A 24,247-nucleotide genomic window follows, 5' to 3' on the forward strand; every position below is an offset into this window, starting at 1 on the left:
GCTTTAGCATGAGTTCAGCAAATACCTTTGAATGTTATTTTTTCTACATTTTAATTCTGCCTTAAAAAATTTATTCTAAATCATTTATGTAAGGAATAGATCAAAAGACTTTTGAATTATTCTATAATTTCTCATTCTCATAATGACAGATTTTCTCATAACTGAAGACAAGCACTTCTGCTAAATCCATTTTTATCCTACTTCATTTAATCATTCCTTTAACATGTAATTACTGAGTATACATTATGTCAATTACTGAGTTAGGAATTAAGGATTCCCTAGAGGCAATATACTAAAAGCCCAAAGGTTAACAATGTTTTTTTTACCTCCATTCAAGAAATATTCATTTAGCACCTATTATACACACAGCCCTGGTGGGTATTAATCACTCTGGTTCACATTTTTAATAGCATAAGATTTATATTTAAAACACTAACAATCTGATACGTGAAACTCTAACATAAGAGGTTCAGTGTGTCGTGTAACTAATAAGTCATTACTGGTGTGACAGGGGCGGGGAGCCGGCAGGGTCAGTTAAGCAGCACAGCTCCTCTTTTATATTAAATAGCCCTTGAAATGCATGGTGTTCTACAGCTAATAGCTCTTATCTATGTCAGGTACTACAGTCTTCTGAATCATTACAAAAACTGAAATCATAATCAGAGAAGACTTTAATAGTCTCATACACTAAGCATAGCATACTGGATAGTCCGTAAGTCATTATCAACCAGAATACATGTGCCATTTTCTTACCATGCCAGAAGAAGTTATTAAAATTTAGAAATCGCTCCCTTTTTTCTTTTTTTAAAAGAAACTAAGTGTATCATGTACCAACTAAAAAGAGCACGCACAACTCAAATCTGTCACTTGAAATAACAGTGACGTACAACAATAACAGTACCTTCATGGTATCTGTTACACTATGCATATACGAATATACTACTATTACTTATTATATTGTACATAAAATGATGCTGAGCCATGTCTTATAAAACAATACTGAATGCTCATTCTTTCTTACAGGTTGTAATCCTGGCAAGGCAGAGATATAGCTAGATTAGACAGACAGATATATTATTTGCACTGTACAGATGAGAAAACCAAAGCTGAGAAGGTCAAGTGGCTTGCCCACGGCCAGAGCGAGGGGTAAGTCAAGGTCTGACTGGCTATATGCTACACAAAGCTGTCCCCTGTCGTATCAGAGATTTAGAATGTTACTCTGATTTGCTTGGAGGACAGGACAATTCTCACTCTGAAAACTCCGATGAATGTAGCGTAAAGCATGGCTTTTATGCAGTCATCCAGCATTAAGGTGAATATCAGAAAATTCACATTAACAACAAGACTACTGAAAATGTTACTGTCATTCCTCTGTGGTCAGTGATACTGGCCTTCTTTAGCTTAACTGAGGTCAACGTAAAGGTTTTACCTGTGAGGGACAAGCGCCATAAATCAAGTTCCTAAGCGCTCAGGACACTGCAGCTTTGCTTCCCACCAGGAAAGCCCCCCGTGGCGCCAGCGCTGCCTACCTTCCCACTCTCTGCTCGGGCTCTTGGGGGCGCCACGCGGGCTCGCAGAGCTCCTGCGCTCCAGGTCCATCTGCTCCTGCCTCTGCCGCTGCTCCTCCAGAAGCGCCGACTCGTGCATGGCTTTGATGTGTCGCTGGTAGAGGGCGAAGCCGCTCACTGGAGTTCCAATCGGTATGTTACATGGGGTGCAGGAAACCTACAGGAAGAAGAAAATCTAAATATGCCAATGACCAACAAAATAGTAATTACCATCTGTGGCAAGTAATGCTTCTTTCTGTAATATGACTGCTTGAAGTGATTTTACCGTTTTTTAATCAAATCTTCAAGCATAATGCTTAAAATGCTAAATAATTACTTTCAGATCTGAACACAAAATAAATCCCAAAGTTGTGGTAAGAGAAATCAAAACAGAAATCACAATATTTCCATTTGCTTTTAACTCACGATGTTGAGTCCCTAGTGGCTCAGGCTTGGGTCCCACCCTCCTCTCTGCCCTCTCACAGGTGCTCACACCCACTTCTATGGATTTAAATGTCACCTGTATGTTAATGGCTCATAAACTTCTATTTCTAATACATTTTCCTCCAAGTTCCACACTCACAGACTGCCTACCTAACAACTCCACTTGGATATCTCAAAGCACCTCAAAACTTATATTCAAAACAGAACTTTTCATTTGCTAAACTCAATGCTTCTCCTACAGTGATCTCCATCACACGAAACAGAACCACAGCAGCTTAAGCCAGAAACCTGGCGGCCACCCTGGACTCCATCTCCTCTCTTCCCACAACCAATTCATTAACATACCAACATACCAGTCCTCTTCAGGACGGAAATGAAACGTCACCTCTTCAGACAGGCCGTCCCTAACCATCCAAAACATACTGCAAACCCCCTCCCTCTCTTTCACAGGACACAGCACTCGCCACAATTTGCAATTAGATGCTTGTTTTCTCTGCTTCTTTTCTGTCTCTCCCACTTCATGAAGGAACCCAAGCTGCTTTGTCCAACACTAAATAAACATCCCCTAACTCAGTCCATCACTTCATGAACACTAGAGTCCTGGGAATAGCAGAGATCTGACTCTTTTAGAACCTATTATCTAAAGACTTCCAGAGTTTTCTCCGCTGCCATAAGTAGGGTTTTTCACTGCACCCATAATACACACATAATTTTCTTGCCTTTGTGCTTTAGCTTATATGTAAACATGGCTTTCTTCCTTTTGCTATAAAGCGAAATGAACTGTTTTGGTCCAACCAAAACATTATTTCCTACATGGAGTCTTCTTTAAGTGTCTCTTTAAGAAGGAAGCTCTCCTTCCTCTGAATCACCCATAGTATATTTTTCAACCTAAGAGAGCATCACATTTTAATTCTTTTAAATTTTTATTATGATTTTTTTCTATGTCTTATTATCAAGACCAATCGCTAAATTTTCTGAAGTCAGAGATCATGATATTCCACACAGCATGAAAAATGTTATCTTGAACTAGGCAGACAATCAATAAATGTCCATTTGGGTAAATCAATGAATGAGCAAATGCTTAATGATTTTTTTGGTGAGCCTATTTATCATAAGCACACACTTAACTTTCACATATTGTCATGTGAGACGAAATAAATTTTTATCCTCTGAAATAAAGCAAGAGCTAGAACATAACTAAGTAAAAGATCAATACCCAAGACTGGAATTCAGGATCAAAAGCGAGTCAAACTCATAGAGATTAATAAGGTAAAATGTAAATAAAATTAGATTTGGAACTGTATACTAAAGTTAACCACAACCTCTATAATTTATTCTAAATATTCAAAACCCAGTTATATACTTATTCTACTATTGTCTTATAGCAAAACAAAACAAACACAGAACTTACTAACATTTATGGCTAGAGCACTATAGTTCTCTTTTTTCCTTAATTGGAAATGACCATTTCAATCAATTATCACGATGAATCCATTTGAAAAAGCAATGATGTATCCAACAGATGAATGGATAAATAAAATGTAGTCTATACATACAGTGTTAAAATGGAAGAAGAATCGGATATGTGCTACAACATGGATTAATCTTGAGGACATTACGCTGAGTGAAATAAACCAGCCACAAAAAACCAAATATTTACTGTATGAGTCCACTTATGTAAGTAGCCAAATTCATAAAACGGAAAGTAGAAAGGTGGTTACCAGGGGCTGGGGGAAGGGGGGGAAGAAGAGTGATGGTTAAATGGATATACTTAACCCTACTGAACACTAAAAAAGAGCTAAGACAGTAAATTTTATGTTATGTGATTTTTTACCACAATTTTTTTAAAAAGCCAAGCACTGATTAAAGAAGAGAAGAAATGTCTCTAAAGGTCTTTGTTTTCAACACCTCTTACTCACATTGAAAACTTACCATTGGCGGGATGACAGCAGCTCGATGCTGAAGCTGTGGCAGGTCCAGTGGATTTGGTTTTATTGGGGACGAGACCAGTATAGATCCAGTGGGGTTTAACAACGAAGGTTTTGAATCCACAGGAAACATTCTGCAAATGCAATTTAAAAAGATAAATTAATATATTCTTATTTAAAACTTTAAACATACAATCACCATAATTCCTTCTAAGTTAACATGTACACACACACACACACACACATATCACATTAACCTTGCATATTTGAACAGTCAGGAAAAAAATCCACAGTGCTAATTTTCTAGGTAAAGAAGCCTAACGTTGCTTTATAGGTTGAAATTTATCTGAATTTAATCATCTGCATCTAACCAACAGAACAGTCTGAACAAGGGCCATTATAAAAAGTTAGGTCCTAATTTATCATTAACATAGGTTACAAACTATGTTACCTGTAACAGAATGTTTTTCTAGGATCACAGAGTATTGTTTTAAAACATTTGAATAAACCACCATCATTTTAAAACCAAGAACTTCACCCAAAATCCCAGACTTTGGTTTCTCATGAAAAATGGGAAGAAATGGCACTGCAGAGGCGGCAGGCTGAACTCGCAGGGCTGCCCTCCCCACCCAGCCCGTGCTCCCCAGTCACAGCTCTGCCATCTCACACTCCACCAGCTTCACTCATTTTCAGGACATACACTTGAGTTTAGGACACCCAACGTATGAACTGGGGAAATTATATCAATACCTTACAGGCTCCATCATATTTCCCAGTGTTGTCAGTTACTGGGGAAAGATGAACATTTTAAAAGGTATAAATTGGTAAGAAAATTAGAATGTGTAAAAGAAAACAATTTACATATTACACAAAGAATAAAGATAATATTAAAGATATAGAAGACAACTGAAAGTGTTATTTTAATAGTTTGGAAGTGAAGTAAACTTTAGAGTATCATCCAGAGACCACTATATATTTATAAGGAATTTCAAAATTTCACAACTACTGTCACGGTCATCTCTTAGGATGCTCCTCTCCTGTAAGATTACTGCCATCATAATTTTTCCTTCATTTATAAATTTATAAATAAGTTACTGATAAAAAAAAAAAAAGTTACTGAAACCAGCAGTGCAAAACACAGGTAACTCTTTAGTTGAGATATTTCAATAAAGCAGGCTTAAAAAGGGACCACACAGCTTGAATACATTGATGTTTACTCTAAAGCCTGGGACAATTAAAATCTAGATTACTGTGACATGAGAAGAAAAGAGAGCTAGAATCTTCAATTTTCTGAAAACCAACGGTTAAGTAGGAGCCTTATATTATTTCAATTCTTGTTGATTAAAATTCTAGTATCTACCATATAAAAATCTCTTTGGAGAATCCATCACTGTTATGTTCAATATTACTCTAGTACCAAGTCCCATTCTAGAATATGTAAGATGCACAATATACTGGTTATGGACTGAAAGCACAGTGACACCAGGACACACTATGGAAGCTGAGCTCTGAGCAGAATCTGGCTGTCTCCTGAGAGCCTCTTTCTTAAAAAGGGGAAAAAAAGAAAAACAAAAACAAAAACCAGAGCTGAATTGGGTTTCTGGTTAAATTACGTTTTAGTCTAATTCACTTCTAGAATTTGCACCAATCCAACATTCTACTGTGATTCTAGGTGATTCCATTGCTTTCAAGGAAAAGGAAACACCCAGGAAATTAAATATATTAAAGAAGTTGGCATCTACTCCTGCAAAATATGTATTTTTTACAGTAATTTTTATAAAAACCATTAAGATTATATTTGCATATTATTAATTTGACTAAAAGTACTTATAAGGTAATTTGTATTGGAGCTGATATTTTGAATTGCAAATATGAATAACCTACAGTTTTAACTGATACAAAAAAGTGATCGTTATGTAATGACCACTAAGTTGAATCTTGATTACGCTTTCTAACACACTTTCACTCCAGTTCCCATCTTCGCCCTCAGCATCTCTCACATGTCACGTGCAGGCCCCGCAGGCCCGGCTTGAGGCTGCTCGGTCTGGGGGCAAAGCTGGAGCCGGCGCCCCCCACCTCCACTTTCACCACCACATCACACGGCTCTGCCACAGAAGCGGCTCAGGCCACAGCTCTGTGAGCTGACAGCCCCTTCTCTGCTATCATATGGCACGCGTGTAACAAGTGACGTAGAAAGAAATTAAAATCTTTCTCACTGAAGAATAATGATCACACAATTCTTTTTGGTTACTTAATCAGGTGAACAGCATCAGAACCCAACACTAAAAGCAGACAGAGGGACTTGCTTGGTGGCGCAGTGGTTAAGAATCCACCTGCCAATGCAGGGGACACGAGTTCGAGCCTTGGCCCAGAAGACCCCACATGCTGCGGAGCAACTAAGCTCGTGCGCCACAACTACTGAGCCTGCGCTCTAGAGCCCGCGAGCCACAACTACTGAAGCCTGTGCACCGCATCAAGAGAAGCCACCACAATGAGAAACCCGCGCACCACGACCAAGAGTAGCCCCCACTCGCCGCAACTAGAGAAAGCCCGCGCGCAGCAACGAAGACCCAACGCAGCCATAAATAAATAAATAAAGAATTTAAAAATAAATAAATAAAAGCAGACAGACTCTCTCGCTTGCCAGTATTTCTACAGGAGTAACCTCAGCAGCCAGCACCACCCTGGGGTTCAGTCTGCAACCAACAGAGTAAAGAGCAGGAGGAGGTCAAGGAGGGAGCCTCACCGCTGCCTCTCGGGTTCCCCGTCCACGTCCTCGTCGGCACTGCATGTGGCACTGGAGTCGTGGTCAGAGGGGAGCTCGGGCCTCGGGGCGCTCATCTGCTGGGCCACCCCTAGGTCGTCGTCTCCAGGCTCCGGCTTCTCGCTGCTTCTCTCCAGGTCTCTGTCTTTGGGGTCCCCTTTGACTCTGGAGGGACTGCTTTCTGGCATTTCAACATCCACAGCGTCAGCCTTGGCGGCCGAGGGGAGGTCCAGGGCGGAAATGCCTTCAGCCCCGCGCTCCTCGTGCTCCACATCCATCGGCTCTGCTGTGTCCACTGCCATGCTGTCGTTCGCCTGGGTCTCCACACTGTCATCCTCGGCTGCTTTTGTGCTCGCAACTGCCGGCGAGGGAGAGGCCCTGGGCACGGCGTCGGGTGTGGCCTCCAGCTCGGCCGCAGGCTCCGTGGTCCCTCGAGGAGGCGCGTTTTCAGTGCTGTCTTCGCCGGGCTTGACAGCTTCAACTGGTGAAGGAGAAGGAGCACTTTCTGTATCAGAACTATTTTCAGCACCTTAAAGATAATGATACAGCATAAAAATCTGATAATGAACACGTGTCAGGTGGTGACAGAAGCCATGCTTGAAAGTACTTGTTTAGGATGAATTATCCTCCTTTGATGACCTCACTGAAGTATTACAGCCATTGAGAAAACTAAAGTTTTTTCATAAGTAGAGTATGAAAGGGAAACATCAAATTGTCTTGGCCTTCAGAAATTGAAAGCGTAAAAGCTTTTAATGTCTAAAAATAATCCATATGAAATTTGAAAAACAAAGAAAGATAGAAAAACAAAACTAAACAAAAAACATTCCCATAAATGATAACGTTCTGGTTTATTTCTACCAGCCTGTTTCTGTGCTTTTCTTTTTACCCAGGAGAGCTAACACTAGAACAGCACCATCCAATAGTAACATAATGCACATTACATCTGTAATTTTAATTTTTCTGGTGGCCATGTTAAAAAAGCAAAAAGAGAGACAGATAAAATTAACTTCAACAATATATCTTATTTAACCCAGTATGTGCAAAATATTATCATTTTAAATGTAACCAATATAGAAACCTAGTAATAAGATGTTTTACCTTTTTTGGTACTAAGTCTTCAAAATCTGATTGTATTTCACATTTCCAGCACATCTCAATTTGGACTACAGTCGTCCCCTGGTGTCTGCAGGGGACTAATTCCAGACCAACCCCCATGCCCCCACCACGGACACCGGACACCAAAATCCACGGATGCTCAGGTACGAGATGTAAAACGGCAGCATGTGCATATAACCTATGCAAAAGTATCCTCCCATATCCTTTAAGTCATCCATAGATTACTTACAATTACTTGCAATACGTAATACAATACAATACCAATGCTGTGTAAATAGCTGTAAATACAATGTAAATGCTATGTAAACAGTTGCCACTCTGTGGAATTTTGCTTTTGGGAACTTTCTGGAATTTTCTTCTGAATATTTTCGACCCACAGCTGGTTGAACTGCAGGACCCTCAGATAGAGGGAAGACTGTAATCACATTTCAAGAACTCAATAGCCACATGTGTGTCTAGTGGCTACCACATTAGACAACAAAGCTCTAGAACAATATCACATAGATTTTTTAATTTATCGTTGTAACACTGGTCTTTCCCATTGTTTGTACCATTTCATAAATATACTTTTAATGCTTTTTGACATCTTTACCCAGACATCTCAAAGGAATCACAAATTCACTATGTCCTACTCTGGACAGGTATTCAACTCTCCCAAGTCCCAACTCAAGTTCTTTTTTAGTGTTTAGTATCCAAAAAACAAACCAGGAACCTAGGAGTCACCTTTTAAACACTCCTCTCATTTGTCCCCATATCGTGCCTCAATGAGTCTCATAGATCTTCTCTCTAAAAATATCCCTCAAATCCAGCCATTTCTGTTCAACTTCACAACTGCCACTCAACTCCAAAACCGACTCTTCTGACCACCACCACCCCAGACCATTCTCTACAACAAGGCCAGAGTGAGTTTAAAAGCCAAATTTTACCAAAACTCACTCACACGGTCTCCCCCTCCCTCCCTCTTAGAACACCTCATGGAACCTCACTGCTCCCAGGACAAAGTTCCAAACTCCTGAGCGTGGCCTTGCTGCAAGCCTCCAGCCTCATCTCGAGCCCTGCATTCTCTGTGTCCCATATCACTGGCCTTCTTTCAGTTCTGTGAATGCCCCATGCGTCCCCCACCACATACTTCATACATTCTGAACGGCTTTCACCTACTTTTCCTCCTTTGGATATTAGATCAAATACCACATGCTTAAAAAAAGCCTTCTATCATTTCTTTAACAAAGTTGAATTTTGCTACTATGGCTCTTACAGCACATGTACTGATTACAGTTACAACTTTACATTTATTCACAATTATTTGATTCCCTGGCTGCTGCTCCCACTAGGCTGTAAATACCATTAAGGGCAAGGATCATATGTTTTGTTTATCATTTAAGTCCTAGAGACAAGCCCAAGGCCGAGTGCCTGGCACAGAGCAGACTCAAACATTTACTGAAGTAAGAAGTGAATGGGTGGCTGTGACTGTCTCTTTACATTTACTTCACCTTTTCCTCTAGTAGTGGGTCCCTGGGCTACTTCCAACTTGGCACTGCTGTAAATAGTTACACAGAGATGTTCACTTCAACATTAAGTTTTCAATTATTGTCTTAAAATAGACTAGAAGACAACATAAAACTTTAAATCTCCCTAAAATTAATATACATATCTCCAATGAGAATCCCAGCGGTTTGTAAGAAAACTTCTTAAACTACGTAGACCAATTTATAATTTATATGAAAAAATAAGTCCCTGAGAAAATCCAAGAAAATTAGAAAAAGCATTAGCGTGAGAGAGACTTGCCTCTCCAAATTCTTAAACTTACTATGAAGCCAATGTATTACAATGTGTTAGGAACTGCCAGAGAGACAGACAAAATAAATCAGTGGTACAGAAGATAATGTCTAGGGATAGCTCCTAAAGTATGTGAGAAATTAATATATGCCAAACGTGATACTTTAAATCATTGGGTAAAGGATGATATTTAATAAGCTAGCTTTCTCAGAATTGGTTCTCTGTCTGGAAGAAAAACTACACTATGCAGAAAAATAATTCCAAATGGAATAAAGATTTTTAAAATTCTAAGAAGATAATTTAGTACAAGATACAAATAACCTCAGGAGGTATGGAGAAATATTTTAAGCAAAACAGGAAACTCTGGGCTTCCCTGGTGGCGCAGTGGTTGAGAATCTGCCTGCTAATGCAGGGGACACGGGTTCGAGCCCTGGTCTGGGAAGATCCCACATGCCACGGAGCAGCTGGGCCCGTGAGCCACAATTGCTGAGCCTGCGCGTCTGGAGCCTGTGCCCCGCGACGGGAGGGGCCGCGATAGAGAAAGGCCCGCGCACCGCGATGAAGAGCGGTCCCCGCACCGCGATGAAGAGTGGCCCCCGCTTGCCGCAACTGGAGAAAGCCCTCGCACGAACCGAAGACCCAACACAGCCAAAAATAAATAAATAAATAAATAAATAAATAAATAAATAAATAAATAAATAAATAAGAAAATCCTTTAAAAAAAAAAAAAAAAAACAGGAAACTCTGAAGCCATAAATGTATTATTTTTACATAAAAAACAGTAAAAATAAAAACTTAAATGACCATATGGGAAAGAATACTTTTCATGCATAACATAGTATTTAAAAACTCTGAATGAATGAAAGAGTGAATTTGTAAATATGTACCTAACATCCGCCATGCAGGGAGCTGTTTGAGGTCCTGGTGACACTGCAGTGGGAAAAAGAAATTACTCTAATGGAGCGGAAATTCTAGTGTGAAACAGACAACGAACAATAAACACATGACACGTCAGGTGGTAATAAACGCAGTGATTGAAGAACAAAATTGGGGCCCAGTGGGTAAGGAGGCATTAGAGAGCTAATGTGACATTTCAAGAGGCCCAAGGGAAGTGGGGAAGCTCGTTCCAGGCAGAGAGAGTAACACGTGGAGAAGCCCCTCAAGCGGGGGCTGTCTTCTCAGGAGCAGCAAAGAGGACAGTGCGGTCAAAACAGAGGGAGCAGTCACCTCGAACCTGTCAGAGCGGCCACTGTTAAAAAGACAAGGAGTAACGAGGTTGGTGAGGACGCGGAGAAAAAGGAACACTCATGCACTGTTGGTGGAAATGGAAATTGGTGCAGCCACTATGGAAAACAGTGCAGAGGTTCCTCAAAAAATTAAAAATAGAACTACCATATGATTCAGCAATTCTATTTCTGGGTATTTATCTGAAGGAAAAAAAAACACCAACTGGAAAAGATACATGCACCCCAACATTCATTGCAGCATTATTTACAATAGCCAAGACATGGAAGGAACCTAGGTGTCTATCAATGGATGAAAGGATAAAGAAAATGTGTGTGTGTGTGTGTGTGTGTGTGTGTGTGTATCTTGCCATTTCTGACAACATGGATAGAACTTGAGGGCATTATGCTAAGCGAAATAAGTCAGACAGAGAAGGACAAATACTGTATGATCTCACCTACATGTGCAATGTTAAAAAAAAAAAAGCATAAACAGAGAAGAGACTGGTGATTGTCAGAGGCAGGCAGTGAGGGGTGGGCAAAGTGGGTGAAGGTGCGAACGATACAAGCACCTAGTTATAAAACAGTAGGCCCTGGGGATGTGACATACAGCATACTCACTACAGTTAATTATGCTGTGTTATAAACCTGGAAGTTGCTAAGAGTAGATACTAAAAATGCTCATCATGAGAAAAAACTATGCAGTGATGAATGTTAACTAGACTTTTGTGATCATTTCATGATATGTACAAATATCGAATGATTATGCTGTTAACCTGAAACTAATATAATGTTGTATGTTAATTTTATCTCAGTTAACACCAACAACAAAGAACAGAGTGAGCAGGCAGAAAGGGGTTGGCAAAGAGGCCACAGAAACCTAAGGGTCCGTTCCCGCAGGGAGTCCTCACGCATCACCACAGGTCTCTGGCTTTGATTCTGAATGAGACGCAGAAAAGTATCAGAGGATTTGGAGTACAGGAGAAACTTGATCTGATTTATATTTTATAAGGTTCACTCTGGCTGTTCTTTGGAGGAAAAAAATATAATGGAACAAACAGCAGCAAGCAGACCAATCAAGAGGCCACTGCAATAGAGATGACAGTGGCTCGGAAGCAGGGTGGCAGCAATGGAGGGAGGGGGATGTGACGAGAGTCTAAATAATGCATCTAAAGACAAGATGACAGCCCTCGCTGATGGCCCACACGTGGGGTATGAGAGAGAGCTGGCATCATTTACTGACCGAGGGAGAGACTGGAGGGAAAGTAGGTTGTAGTGGTGGGGAAACACAAGTCGGCTTTGGATGTTAACTCTTAGGTATCCAAGTAGAAATGTTAAATAGGCAGTTAGATGTATGAGTCTGGATTCAGATGAGACTTCAAGTCTCAAAAATAAAAACAAAGTCAAAAGACAAAAGCTCAGAAGAGCACCTCACACGTAGTAAGGTCTCAATATACAGCAGCAATTACTATTAGTGAAAGATGCTACCAAAATGTTGAAAGGCTAACAAAAAGCCTGACGTCATCCTCATTTCTACACATATAGTTGATGGAAACCTCAAACCCAAGGAGAAATGAACCATTCATTTATCTTCCAAACACAGGAGGACATGTTAGTCATCTGACATAAGCACTTTTATGATATCATCTGACATAAGCACTTTTTCAGTTATTTTATTCTTCCAAGCCACAAAAGAGTAGGAATATTTCCAAGGCACAGTGCTTCACCAAGCACCAGCCAAATGTTGAGTGCCTTTTTTTCTTTCCCCCACCAAAACACCGTAAGGAATGATTTAGAACAAGAGAACAAGAACACATCAGAATTCTGGTAAGGTTTTGGTCTTTCTGATTTAACTCATCTAGTCACAAAAGATACTCCCATGGCTAGAGGCGTGTCTCAGGAAGCCAGACACAGAGGCTCTGCCTTCAGTAGATGCCTCCCCTCTCCCGCCGGCAAGAGCCTGACCCCACAACCAACAGGAGGTCTGCAGGGTCTCCGGAAGCTGGGCAGTAAGACGGGGCATAGCTCATGGACACCGCACTGTACTTTCTTTTCTCTGGCACTTTCCAAATGAAATTAAGACAAAGGAAATAAAGATCCCACAATTCTAGGGGCAAGTTCATTTCCTATTAATAGGAAACTATTCTAGATGTCACGACACAAGCATATGTATAAATGGGCATGACGTGACCATGCTACCCCACACTAGAGCCGACGGAAACATGATTTTAATACCTCACTTAACCTTAATCACCTTATCTGACAATTTGAAAAAAGCTTCACACTAAGACAAAGTAACAGGAGGGAAACAGAAGGAAAAAAGTCACTTTCTGGTGCTCAGTTTTTAGGAATCTGTTAGCCCGTGCACGGATAGGCTTCTCTGTTCTGAAATAAACACGTATATGACAAATAGGCTTGGCCCTTCTTATGAACTGAACTGTGTCCCCCCGCCCCCAAAATTTATGTTAAAGCCCTAACCCTCAATGTGACTGTATTTGGAGATAATGACCTTAAGGAGGTAATTAAGGTTAAATGAGGTCATAAGAGTGGGGCCCTAATCCAAAAGATAAATTTCTATTGTTTAAGCCGCCCAGTCTGCGAAATACAGGCTTCATGTACATTTATAACCCAGGGAATACTGGCTACCAGCTACAAACCTATTAAAATTAACACACTCTGAGGACCTCTTTCGAAGTGCCAGACACACCCTCCCCGCCAACTGTCTGCAGGACCCTCATTCTACCCCAGGGTGCGCCTGCTCCAACAGTCTCTTTACTTTTGTTAACAGCTGCCTCATTTTTCACAAAACCTCACAGAATAAAGTTTACTGTTCAAAGCCAAAACCCATTTCAAGACAAATTTTAAGTTGAAAACCCAGTAATGACAACTTGTAGAAAAAAAATAATAAAACAAAATCTGAAACTCCTGGAAGGTGTAGAACCTCTTAAGCTTAAAATATAAGAGCCTACAAAGGAAAATGTAAATAGCTCTAATTACCTGCAAAGTTTAAACTCTGGTAATTTAAAGATAAAACAAAACAAAAAGCAAATGAGATGGAGGGAATATTTGCATACATAAAAACATGAACATGTTTAAGATATAATATATAAAGAGCTACTGAAATCACTGTGAAAATCCCCACTTCACAAGAGGACAGTTTACAAAAGAAATCCAAGGAAACTTTGAAAGTAATGTAAACTGAAATAAATTAGGTACCTTTTTTAATTAGGGAAAAAATCAAGAAAATATTTACTTTTCCAGGAAGTTGTCATTAATTTGTTCAAGTGACAAAAAGCATTTTATTAAGTTATTTGGGCTGATGTTTTTTTCTGCCAGTGCCTCTGGGTCATTAATACTTTTTACGTGAAAACATCAATATGACATGTGTAAGCTTTGTAAACACTGAGATAAATCAAGGTCAATGGAATAAAATAAAGAGGGAAATGTAACTGATTATACCGACTGAACCAATACGTGTGGCAATGATCCAGACACACAGACATTTTATTGATGTCGGCACTTAGTGTATGAGGCAGGACCACCACCTTCAAGATCTTTTGGGTGTAGCACCTGGGCCGTCTTAGGAGCTACATAAATAAATACGTGTTGAGTGAACGAATAAATACATTGTGTTCACGTTTCCTTAATGAAGCAATTCCTAGATAGTCAAATGACTAAGGTACATGTCACGCATCTGGGCCAGCAGAAGCCACAACCAGATGGAAGATCTGAGATACCTTCACTGTCCTCGGGATTTTCCTCTTCGTTGGAGGCTTCGATGTCCTCGTCCTCCTGAGCAGAAACGGTGGAAGCTACACTTTCACACTGAGACACATCTCGCTCTTCACGAGGCTTTCGTGAGGCCTAAAGGAGTAAAAAATATTGCTATTTGGAATGTAAGTAACTAAAAGGAAAGAAACAAACCTTCTCACACCTGAGGTGAGGCAGAACACTGGCGCGCACACACCAGACCAGCAGGCTGCGTGTCTGACAAGCGCTCTGGCTGGAGTGCAGGCACCTCGCGGACCCACTAACGGGCCTTTTGTGCAGGTGGACAGATGGCTTTCATCAAACTGTCCAAAAGTTACATCCAAGCCGTTTCTGGAACTACTCATCACTATACATGTACAAATAGCCAAAACCCACAAAACTCCTGCTTTTTATTTTCATATATTTATTTTCTAATAAAAATAACGTGTTGGAATGTGGAAGACAGAAAATTATGTTAAGAAAAATAAGAACTGCTCATAATTCTAGCAGCTAGAGATTCTAAGTATATTGCTGAATTTCCTTTCAGTCTTTTACATGCATATACGTGTGTATAAATGTTTACGTACACATGTAAACAAAACAGGATGGCCCTATGTAGTTATATATCCTATCTTTTTTTAACAACATAATCATGAACTACACACACACCTACTTTACAAATGCTTCAAGGTTACTACTTTTATTAATGATTCCATTACAACACTCTACCAATATATATTTCAAATTTTCCTGTTTCAAGGCATTGAGGTTGCTAATAATGCTGCAATAGCCTTCCCTCACTAGCGTTAAGGATTATGTGATTTCATGGACAACAACTCATCGCTGTTGTTACTGAATTTCTTTTACTGTTAATGAGAACAAATTCCTTTTTTTTTTTTAATAGGATTTTCCCTTCTGCAAACTACACGTTTACGTAAAATTGTTCATTCTTCTACTGGGGTCACTTGTCTGTAAGAGTATGTGTTTATATACATAAATGTAAGACATTAGCCATTTACTGTACTATCTATAGGGTCCCGGCCCTGGCAGTCCTCTGTTCTGTGCCTCCTACAGACCCTGCACATCCCAGGCATCAGCTGCCAGCCTCTCCCAGGGAGAGATTCCTCAGAGGTAATAGGTAACAGATTCCCACTACCATACCAACTGTGAAAAATTACCAATATTCTTATTCTTATTTCTCCTTATTCTTAGTTTAGATATGAATATGCTATTTAGGATCCAACCTAAGGCATTAATTAAGTCAAGAGAAAAATCCATTTTCTGACATCAGAGTAATAGAACTAGATGAAATTCTGAAGACCAAAAAAAAATCTATCCTTATGTTCTGAGCAAGAACACAAGGGAAGACTCCTCTGGCTACATTTTCTAAGAAGCCTTCAGAAGGTTCCATGAATGCTCTATTTTTGAGCATTAGCTAACAGCTACTCTATGGGTTTTCTCAGTGCCCAATCTGTGCCCTCCTCTGGCAGCATCCACCCATTCTGTGGGGCGCTGTCCTGGACGGCTGCAGAAGAGACAGCAATTTACCATGACTGCGACATCCCTCTCTTCACACGCAGTGAGCTACTGTACCTCCAGACCCCTTCTTCATTATATGAGAGTATTCGTTTTAAACGGAAATGTAACACCTATAAATCTTCCACTGAGTTTTAAAAGGTACTAGACATTTTGTCATGTTTTCCTGAAATCTTTTTAAAAAGGATAAAATGCTCTACTCAAGGTTAGTTGCAATGTGAAATCTGAAACGTATCGATACATTTTTGGTACTCTATTAAAATGCATTCCTCTATCTTGTACTTTGGTGTATTAAAGAACATTTTATGGATCTTTTATCCATACACAACATACATTGTGACATCATGAGTTGGTCACTTGGAAAATGAGTTACAGAGATTTTTTAAAATTTGGATACATTTCATTATATATCAAAATATCACATTAGTTATTATTACCACTAATCTCATCAGAAAAGTCTGAGTATTGTGAAGATGTTAATCTCACGGTGAGAGATACACACTTTCCAAAATTCTAGTTTTTGCCTGAAAGCTGGAAATTTAAAAGTGGCAACAAATACTAATGGCTGTTTTCTTTCAAGACAGGCTCATTCATTTTTGAGAAGATGTCTGCAAAATATTCAGGTCTGAAAAACCATATCTGTTCTGTCATTCTTTTAATTAAAAATAACATTCCATGGAAAAGGGGGGGCTAGTTCAGCTTGGAACTCAAACGACACAAGAGTGCCTTCCCTGAGACCCGTTGCACCGGGACCGAGCAGAGGGCCTGTAAGGCTCAAGATTTACCAAAGCCCATTTTTAGTGGCTTCTTAAGGGAAATGGCCATTTACAAAACAAAGCTGCAACGGCTTGGAGATGAGGAGGACGCTGAGCGCGGTGGTGCCCTTTGTGCTAAGGCCCCAGCACTCTCACTCACAGCTGCTCGGACACCATGGATGCAAACGTCCGGACAGTGGAAAAAGGAAACGTCTGAATATTTTTATGAAAATAGCTTTGACTTCATGGAACCCTCAAAGAGCTCTGTGAACTCTGAGAACACTGGAACTTCCTGGTTAAGGAATTTTCAATAATCTCTAATAATCTTTCAATAATTTTCAAAACTTGCCGGTTTTTAGTTTTTACACCATGGAATCTTTCTCTCTGAGAAAATGTTTTTTAATATGCCAAATCAACTCAATCAACATGGTAAACAGAACTAGAGTTTTCAATTCAAACTCCAAAATGCTTATATTTTTCAAATCCAGCCCACAGAAACTCAAAAGTACTGCATCGCCATTAGTACTAACAGAAATTTTACTCCTTAGCAGTAAATAAACAAATCGTCAACGTGTGCCAAGAAACCAGCATTTCCCTTTACAGGGAAATGCAAATAAAAATACAAGATACGCTTATTCACTTTGTTATACAGCAGAAACTAACACAACACCGTAAAGCAATTATACTCCAGTAAAGATGTTTAAAAAAAAAAAAAAATACAAGATACAAAAATGTTTCCTTCAAAACCAATCTTTGAAGCTCAAAAAAAAAACTAAGTAAAAAACAGTAAGTAAAAGACTCACCACCCCTGATATACTCACTTTCTGTTTATGCTGCTGCAAGAGGTTGTCAAGATTGTGTCGTCTCTTATAGTTAAAATAGAAGTTTTTACATTGGGCTTCACTTTTAGTTCCCACCATTTTGGCAATTGCTGCCCAGTTACGACCATGTTCTACTAGACCTGTATTTTAAAAACAGACCAAACATTAACTGAGTAGTCACCTGATAAAGCAAACAAGAAAAATAATAAAATCAACTTAATCCATTGCATTCACAATCATTAACACTAAAAGTGTTTTTTCAATTATTTACTGATCTACTTCAATGCTTGCTGAAATGAGATTCACACAAAACTCATTAACAGCTCTATTTTTCTACCCAAAGTTAAAACATGCTCATTAATGGAAGGACTCAACCTTATCCTTGTTATGTATCTCCCAGAGTACTAGGACAATGCTGGACACACAGTAAGAGCCCAAACACTGTAAAATGAGTCATTAGGTACAGTACTTCTAAATCTTTGGAAACAGTATATCAATACAAAGTTAATAAGGTAATCAAATGTAAGTGATTAACACAAAGTAAAGATATACTTAAGGTTCCATTTATAATCAGCATGTCTTCAGTCCATTCCCAATCAAGGATGCCCTCAAAAATATTAACCAGTTTTTTTTTCTTTTAGACCTGTTGTAATACAATACATCACAGGAACCTATGCAATCTGACATTTCTTCCAACAAATGATGCACGTATGCACACAGATACATATGTGCAACGAGTATGGATATATAAATGCATAAATACAGAGAGATATTTTAGACATAGGTGTATCCAAGCAGGAATTTCTAGTACAAATTCATTAATTCATGGGAAAACATCAATTTTTCAAGGTTAACACCAGTAGCTTCCTGCACAATGATAACTGGAAGATCACCTCCAGATCCTGCTGACGTATGACTAAAAGCTGGAAGGAGTGGGGCCTGAGCAGTCACGTGCTAGGACGTGCACCTGACAAAAGCACGCTGTGGCAGAGCTGACACCTACCTACTCCACTGTGACGCTGGGATGGTCAGATGACAGTAATACACGGAAGCATGACAGTCACAGATGTGCTAACCATGGCAATAAACTTCAAACAAAAATATTCTGAAGACAGAACGCTCTAAGCTGCTATATTTTTGGTATGCTTGGTTTATATGATTCTTAAATGCATTACTCATTACCAGCTAAACAGAAAATAAATCTGAAATGTGTCACTAAAAGTTCAAGCTATTTGCAATAATTTCTCTTTAGAACTACAGGGTAAATCCTTAACCCCCAAAAGAGCTGGCTAATCTTTCTCAAAATTAGTTTACTTAAAAAATAATTTTTTATTTATAAACCAATTCAATTACCCATCCTTTTAGAAATTTTAGTTCAATCTCAAACTGTATATGACATTTATAAGAAACAACAGAAGAACACAAGATCCGTAAAGTTCCAGAGTAAGATGAAGGCCACACAGCTAGGAAAGTGTCAGAAGCAGAATTCAAACCTTCATCTGTCGGGCTACAAAGTCCATGCTCTCTCCTCTGAATCATTTTATATCAAACTTAGCCCTACTAAATGCAAACTGAGAAAGTATTTACCATTCTATTAAATGCAACTTTTAAATAAGAGACTTTTTATATCAAATACCTTCCAAAACTTTAATAGCATTTAATCACAACTATTCTGGAAAACTGAAAGTAGCTTACTTGCTCTCTAATAAGACATTCAGAACAAAATGAGAGAGAAAAATTCCTCAAGAGTGGGCCTCTAAAACAAGGCACACTGGGGCACCTTCCAGGGAACCACACCATCAAAAAGAACTCTTAAGTGTACTTCTAAATTCTACTTACCATTGTGGAAGAACGAACTTTTTTTTCAATTAAAAAGAAATTAGTTCCATCTCACTCATTACCAATAACCCTAAAAACAAACAAACAAAGAAAAACAAACCTGAAGAACCTGAACTATTATCATTTACCTTTTTTAGCAACTTCCATTTCTTCTTCTGTCCATCGAGAGGTCTCTACAGGTTCTGTAGAAACTGAAATAAAGACAGAACCCAATAAGCCAGAGAAAAATGAAGTCCTTCATTCACAGATTATACGGCACCAACCGTATAATCTATAGCCTAAATATTTATCTGACATAAAGCCACTTTAAAGCATTAGGTGAAAGAAACTATGGAAATAGGATGGTATCAGCCTCTCCTCTACTGTAATAGAGGGGAAAATCCCACACTCCTCAGCGCCATGGTCTTCCTCAACGTTCTTTAACATTCCATCCATGTCCACATGTTTGAATGCGGTGCCTCCCCACTTCCTAGAGCTCCATCCCTTCTCTCCTGAAGTGTCAAAAGAAGCAGTCGCCCTTCTGCTTCCTGCCCAGGCAGGCACAGTCCTCTCCTGTTCTCTGAACCCCCATCTCCCCCAAACTCCTGGAAGTCCCTGTGTTCAATCTCAGTGCCTGAAATCTAGCAAACAGATGGATCACAAACTGAACACTTTCTCCTTTACTTTAGAAAACTGAGACTCTCAGGCCTAAAATGAGCCCCTGCTATATTCTCCTTCTCAATTAACATTACTACCATCCACCCAGTCACTCCAGTTATTATCAGGATCTTCAGACTAATTTTTGAAGCCTTAGACTAATTTTTAAATCTTTCCATCCATCTACCCCTCACATGCAATGATGTATGTCAATTCTAGTCTCCTGAATACACCCCCTCGCTGCCTGGACCACTGAATGCATAATGATGCCCTTCTAGCCGGTCCCTCAGCCTCCAGCCCTTACCCCAAACACACCTCCTCCACACTGTCACCAGAGTTATCTTTCTAAGACACCAATCTAATCACAACACTCCTCTGTTTAAAAACCTCTGTAAGCTCCCTACTTTGTAAGCAAAGCAGTATATAGTTCAAACAAAGCCCACCATGATCTGCCCCCATCTGCTTGTCCAATTGTTTCCTTCACTTCATTCCTGTTATTTCCAAAACTTGCGATTTGGGCTTCCCTGGTGGCGCAGTGGTTGAGAATCCGCCTGCCAATGCAGGGGACACGGGTTCGAGCCCTGGTCTGGGAAGATCCCACATGCCGCAGAGCAACTAAGCCCGTGCGCCACAACTACTGAGCCTGCGCTCTAGAGCCCGCGAGGCACAACTACTGAAGCCCACGTGCCACAACTACTGAAGCCCGTGAGCCTAGAGCCTGTGCTCCGCAACAAGAGAAGCCACCGCAATGAGAAGTCCGCGCACCGCAACGAAGAGTAGCCCCCGCTCGCCGCAACTAGAGAAAGCCCGCGTGCAGCAACGAAGACCCAATGCAGCCAAAACTAAATAAAATACATAAATTTATTAAAAAAAAAAAAACGTAAAGGCCAGAGTTTCAGATCAGCATTTCTAGGCCATCAATATCAGAGGTCCCTCTTGCCTCATCCCAGCACTGAAACGGAACCCCAAACAACATTCTGGCCCGTCCGCTCCGACCTCGCCCACTCACTGGGCTCTGGCGGCGGAGGCGGAGGTGGGGGCGGCTCCTCGGTGGCTGCAGCAGCCGCAGCGCTGGCGGCCGCGGCCTCGCTGGTCATGGACCTGGTGACCCGGCCCTTTCGGCGGCCCTGACTGTTGGCGGTCTTTCGGCCCCGGGGCGTGGCCTGCTCTCTCTCCTCAGTTTCTTCTGCCGTACTTTCTGTCTTATCCTTTTCCTTGGTGTTTTCTCTAGAAACAACAGCAAAAGAACATTTTGTGTGATTTATAAGTATACATACACCAAAAAGCTTACAGCCTTGAAAATTCTTTAAATAGAAATTGAATAAAACTTCCCAACCTCCCAGTTACTTGGAATAACCGCTTGGGCTTCCCATCAATACAAACTCAACCCGCCCCGAAACACGCTCACCCTCCCCACCCTGCTTCCTGCTCCCTGGTCCCCTGACCAGCAGCTGTTAACAGCACCAGCACGCTCACGACCACTCAGTTTACAGCTCTGACTTCACCTTCAGCTCTTCCCCGTGTTCGTTACTTGTATGGGAACTAGTGCCTCGTTTTGGTCCTTTCCCCTCACTGATGTTTCTCCCACCAATCCCACCACCTCTGTCTCTGCTCCCTCTGCGCGTGTGCAGTGCCTCAGCAGCCCAGTCGCAGTCTCTTACAACAGCCTTCCTGACCCCTGCATCCCCATCCATTCTCTACTGCTCATGGACCCATATTCTAGCACAACAGCTTTGGCAATAATCCATTTCCTCCGTTCTAATCCTACCTATTCCCAAACACAGCCATGCAGCCTCCTGAGTGAAGGCTACGCTTTAGCTTTCATTAAGGCTTTACCTAACTGAACCCCAACCTCCTTCCGCTTTTCTTCTTGAGGCGTCCTACGTTCCAATCTAATGAAACCACTATCTGCCATTTCCCAAAGAGGCCTGTGCATTCACACTACTCCCTCTGTTCTACCCACACTGACCACTAGCTCCTGCAAGAAGTCCTCCAAACTATCCAGGCAGAAGGAAACCTCAACCTCTTCTCAATCTCCCAGCATACTTTATTGACTCTGCTCTTTCCTTCCAGGCTTTTTTCTTTTCCTTAAAGAGTACTTGTATCTTGCCTAATTTTTCCTACTAGATCATAAACTACCTGGGAAGAGTACATATCTTACGTATTTCTGCATCCTCCATAAGACCTAGCTCACAGCAATAATAAATGAGCGCTTGTTAAATAAACTAGGGATTTTAAGAACAAAGTCAAAACAAGATATGGCAGTAACATATGAGTAGAACCACTGACCACGTGGGAGGATAAACGTTTTACCTGAATAACTAAAAAAAAAAAAAAAAAAAAAATTTTATAGATATCATCTTCCTAAAGCACAAAATTAGAATGGCATGAGTATCCAACTCTTTAAAAAACATGGCAAGTGATTTAGGCTGCTTTAGCTGCCTCAAAATTAGATAAACCTTCAGTATTTCCAAGAGGATTATAGAAATAACAATAAATATTAAAGAGAAACAAACTACTAACACAAGCAACAACCTGTATGGAACTCACACTTATTAAGTAAAAGCAGCCACACAACAGGAGATTACGTACTGTACGATTCCATTTATATGAAATTACAGGAAAGGCAAAACAAATTAGTAGTTACCAGGGGCTGGGAATGGGGGGAGGGAAACTACTGCAAAGGAGCACAGGGGAACTTTCCTGGGGTGATGGAAATGTTCTGAGTCACAAGTGCAGCAACAGGTACACCAGTGCATACAACTGTCAAAATATATCAACGTATATGCTTAAAAACTGGTGAAATTTAGTCTATGTAAAATTATGCCTCAATAAAGCTGATCCTTGGAGGAAAAACAAACAAAACAGCTGCTAAGGGCCTCCCCGCACCCAACCCTGCCAAAACATGTACACAAAGATGTCAACGATAGCTGCCTCTGAGTGGCAGAATCACAGGTTAATTTTCTTTATATTTTGCTCTCTCTTCCTGATTTGCTGTGAAGAATAAGAATTATTTTTATAACCAGGAAAACAGCAACAGCAACCACAAACAAACCAGGAAATCTGGACTTCCCTGGTGGCACAGTGGTTAAGAATCCACCTGCCAATGCAGGGGACACGGGTTTGAGCCCTGCTCCGGGAAGATCCCACATGCCGCGGAGCAAGTAAGCCCGTGCGCCACAACTACTAAGCCTGCGCTCTAGAGCCCGCGAGCCACAACTTTTGAGCCCATGTGCCACAACTACTGAAGCCCACGCGCCTAGAGCCCATGCTGCGCAATAAGAGAAGCCACCGCAATGAGAAGCCTGCACACCGAAAACGAAGAGTAGCCCCCGCTCGCCGCAACTAGAGAAAGTCTGCGCGCAGCAACGAAGACCCAGTGCAGCCAAAAATAAATTAAAAAAAAAAACAAAACAGGAAGTCTATTTTATATGAAAAATAAAATCCATAAAGCTGGAAGAGAAGGTGTTATATAAATGAAAACCATTTAGCAGCATTTTTACACTAATGTACACTACCTGAGGTTCAAAACACAAGATCCTGAGGTTCTTCCAAATCAAAGATTAAATTATACTCAGTGTATCTCAGTGATGGTGTATATTATTGTAGCTCATCCCTTCTGAAACAGAGTATGTCATGTCTGGCAAATAAGTCCATCAAGCCAAAAGTTATACTTACTGGAATATTCCACTCCTTAATTATGTCAAATAACTATTAGGTGATCAAAGCACACATCCCATTGATTCTTTTATCTAAAATTTTATACCTTCAATAGATTCAATCTCATTATTTAAAAATAACTACAACATTTAACTGTTTAACTCACTTAGAGTCCTCCTTTTCATCTTTTTCTTCTTCATCTTTCTTTTCCTCCTCTTTTTTTTCTGTTTTTTCTGCTTTATCTTCTTCTTTTTCTTCTACTTTTTCTTCTTGTGAGGGTCGGGCAATTTGCTGCTAGAATGAACCATCATTTGTAAAATTGGAAAGTAAAACAAACAGCTCCTCAAATCATAATGATGAATAATACATATCTATGCAACAAATTTATGATTAACTTATTCACCATCTACAATGTAACTAGGGGTCATGTATTAAAAATGAGTCTAATGCTC

At 40.2% G+C, this 24,247-nt stretch overlaps 1 protein-coding gene across 15 annotated transcripts in view; it reads right to left on the reverse strand.

The window, feature by feature from the left end:
• The window catches only part of NCOR1 (nuclear receptor corepressor 1), a 147,772-nt gene that overhangs the window by 42,686 nt on the left and 80,839 nt on the right, over positions 1–24,247 (reverse strand). For 9 of the 15 annotated variants that reach the window (XM_057535237.1, XM_057535226.1, XM_057535229.1 and 6 more), the window contains 8 exons: positions 23,962–24,089; positions 21,145–21,362; positions 19,628–19,690; positions 17,661–17,800; positions 14,536–14,662; positions 6,666–7,212; positions 3,924–4,053; positions 1,530–1,725 (listed from right to left, as the gene is read on the reverse strand). In XM_057535237.1, coding sequence (XP_057391220.1) covers positions 1,530–1,725; positions 3,924–4,053; positions 6,666–7,212; positions 14,536–14,662; positions 17,661–17,800; positions 19,628–19,690; positions 21,145–21,362; positions 23,962–24,089 — 1,549 coding nt within the window. The remainder of the gene's footprint in view (positions 1–1,529; positions 1,726–3,923; positions 4,054–6,665; positions 7,213–14,535; positions 14,663–17,660; positions 17,801–19,627; positions 19,691–21,144; positions 21,363–23,961; positions 24,090–24,247) is intronic. The other 6 variants (XM_057535231.1, XM_057535239.1, XM_057535230.1 and 3 more) reach the window with 3 other exon arrangements.

Source organism: Balaenoptera acutorostrata, chromosome 20 (assembly GCF_949987535.1).
Source record: "Balaenoptera acutorostrata chromosome 20, mBalAcu1.1, whole genome shotgun sequence".
Lineage (NCBI taxonomy): Eukaryota > Metazoa > Chordata > Mammalia > Artiodactyla > Balaenopteridae > Balaenoptera > Balaenoptera acutorostrata.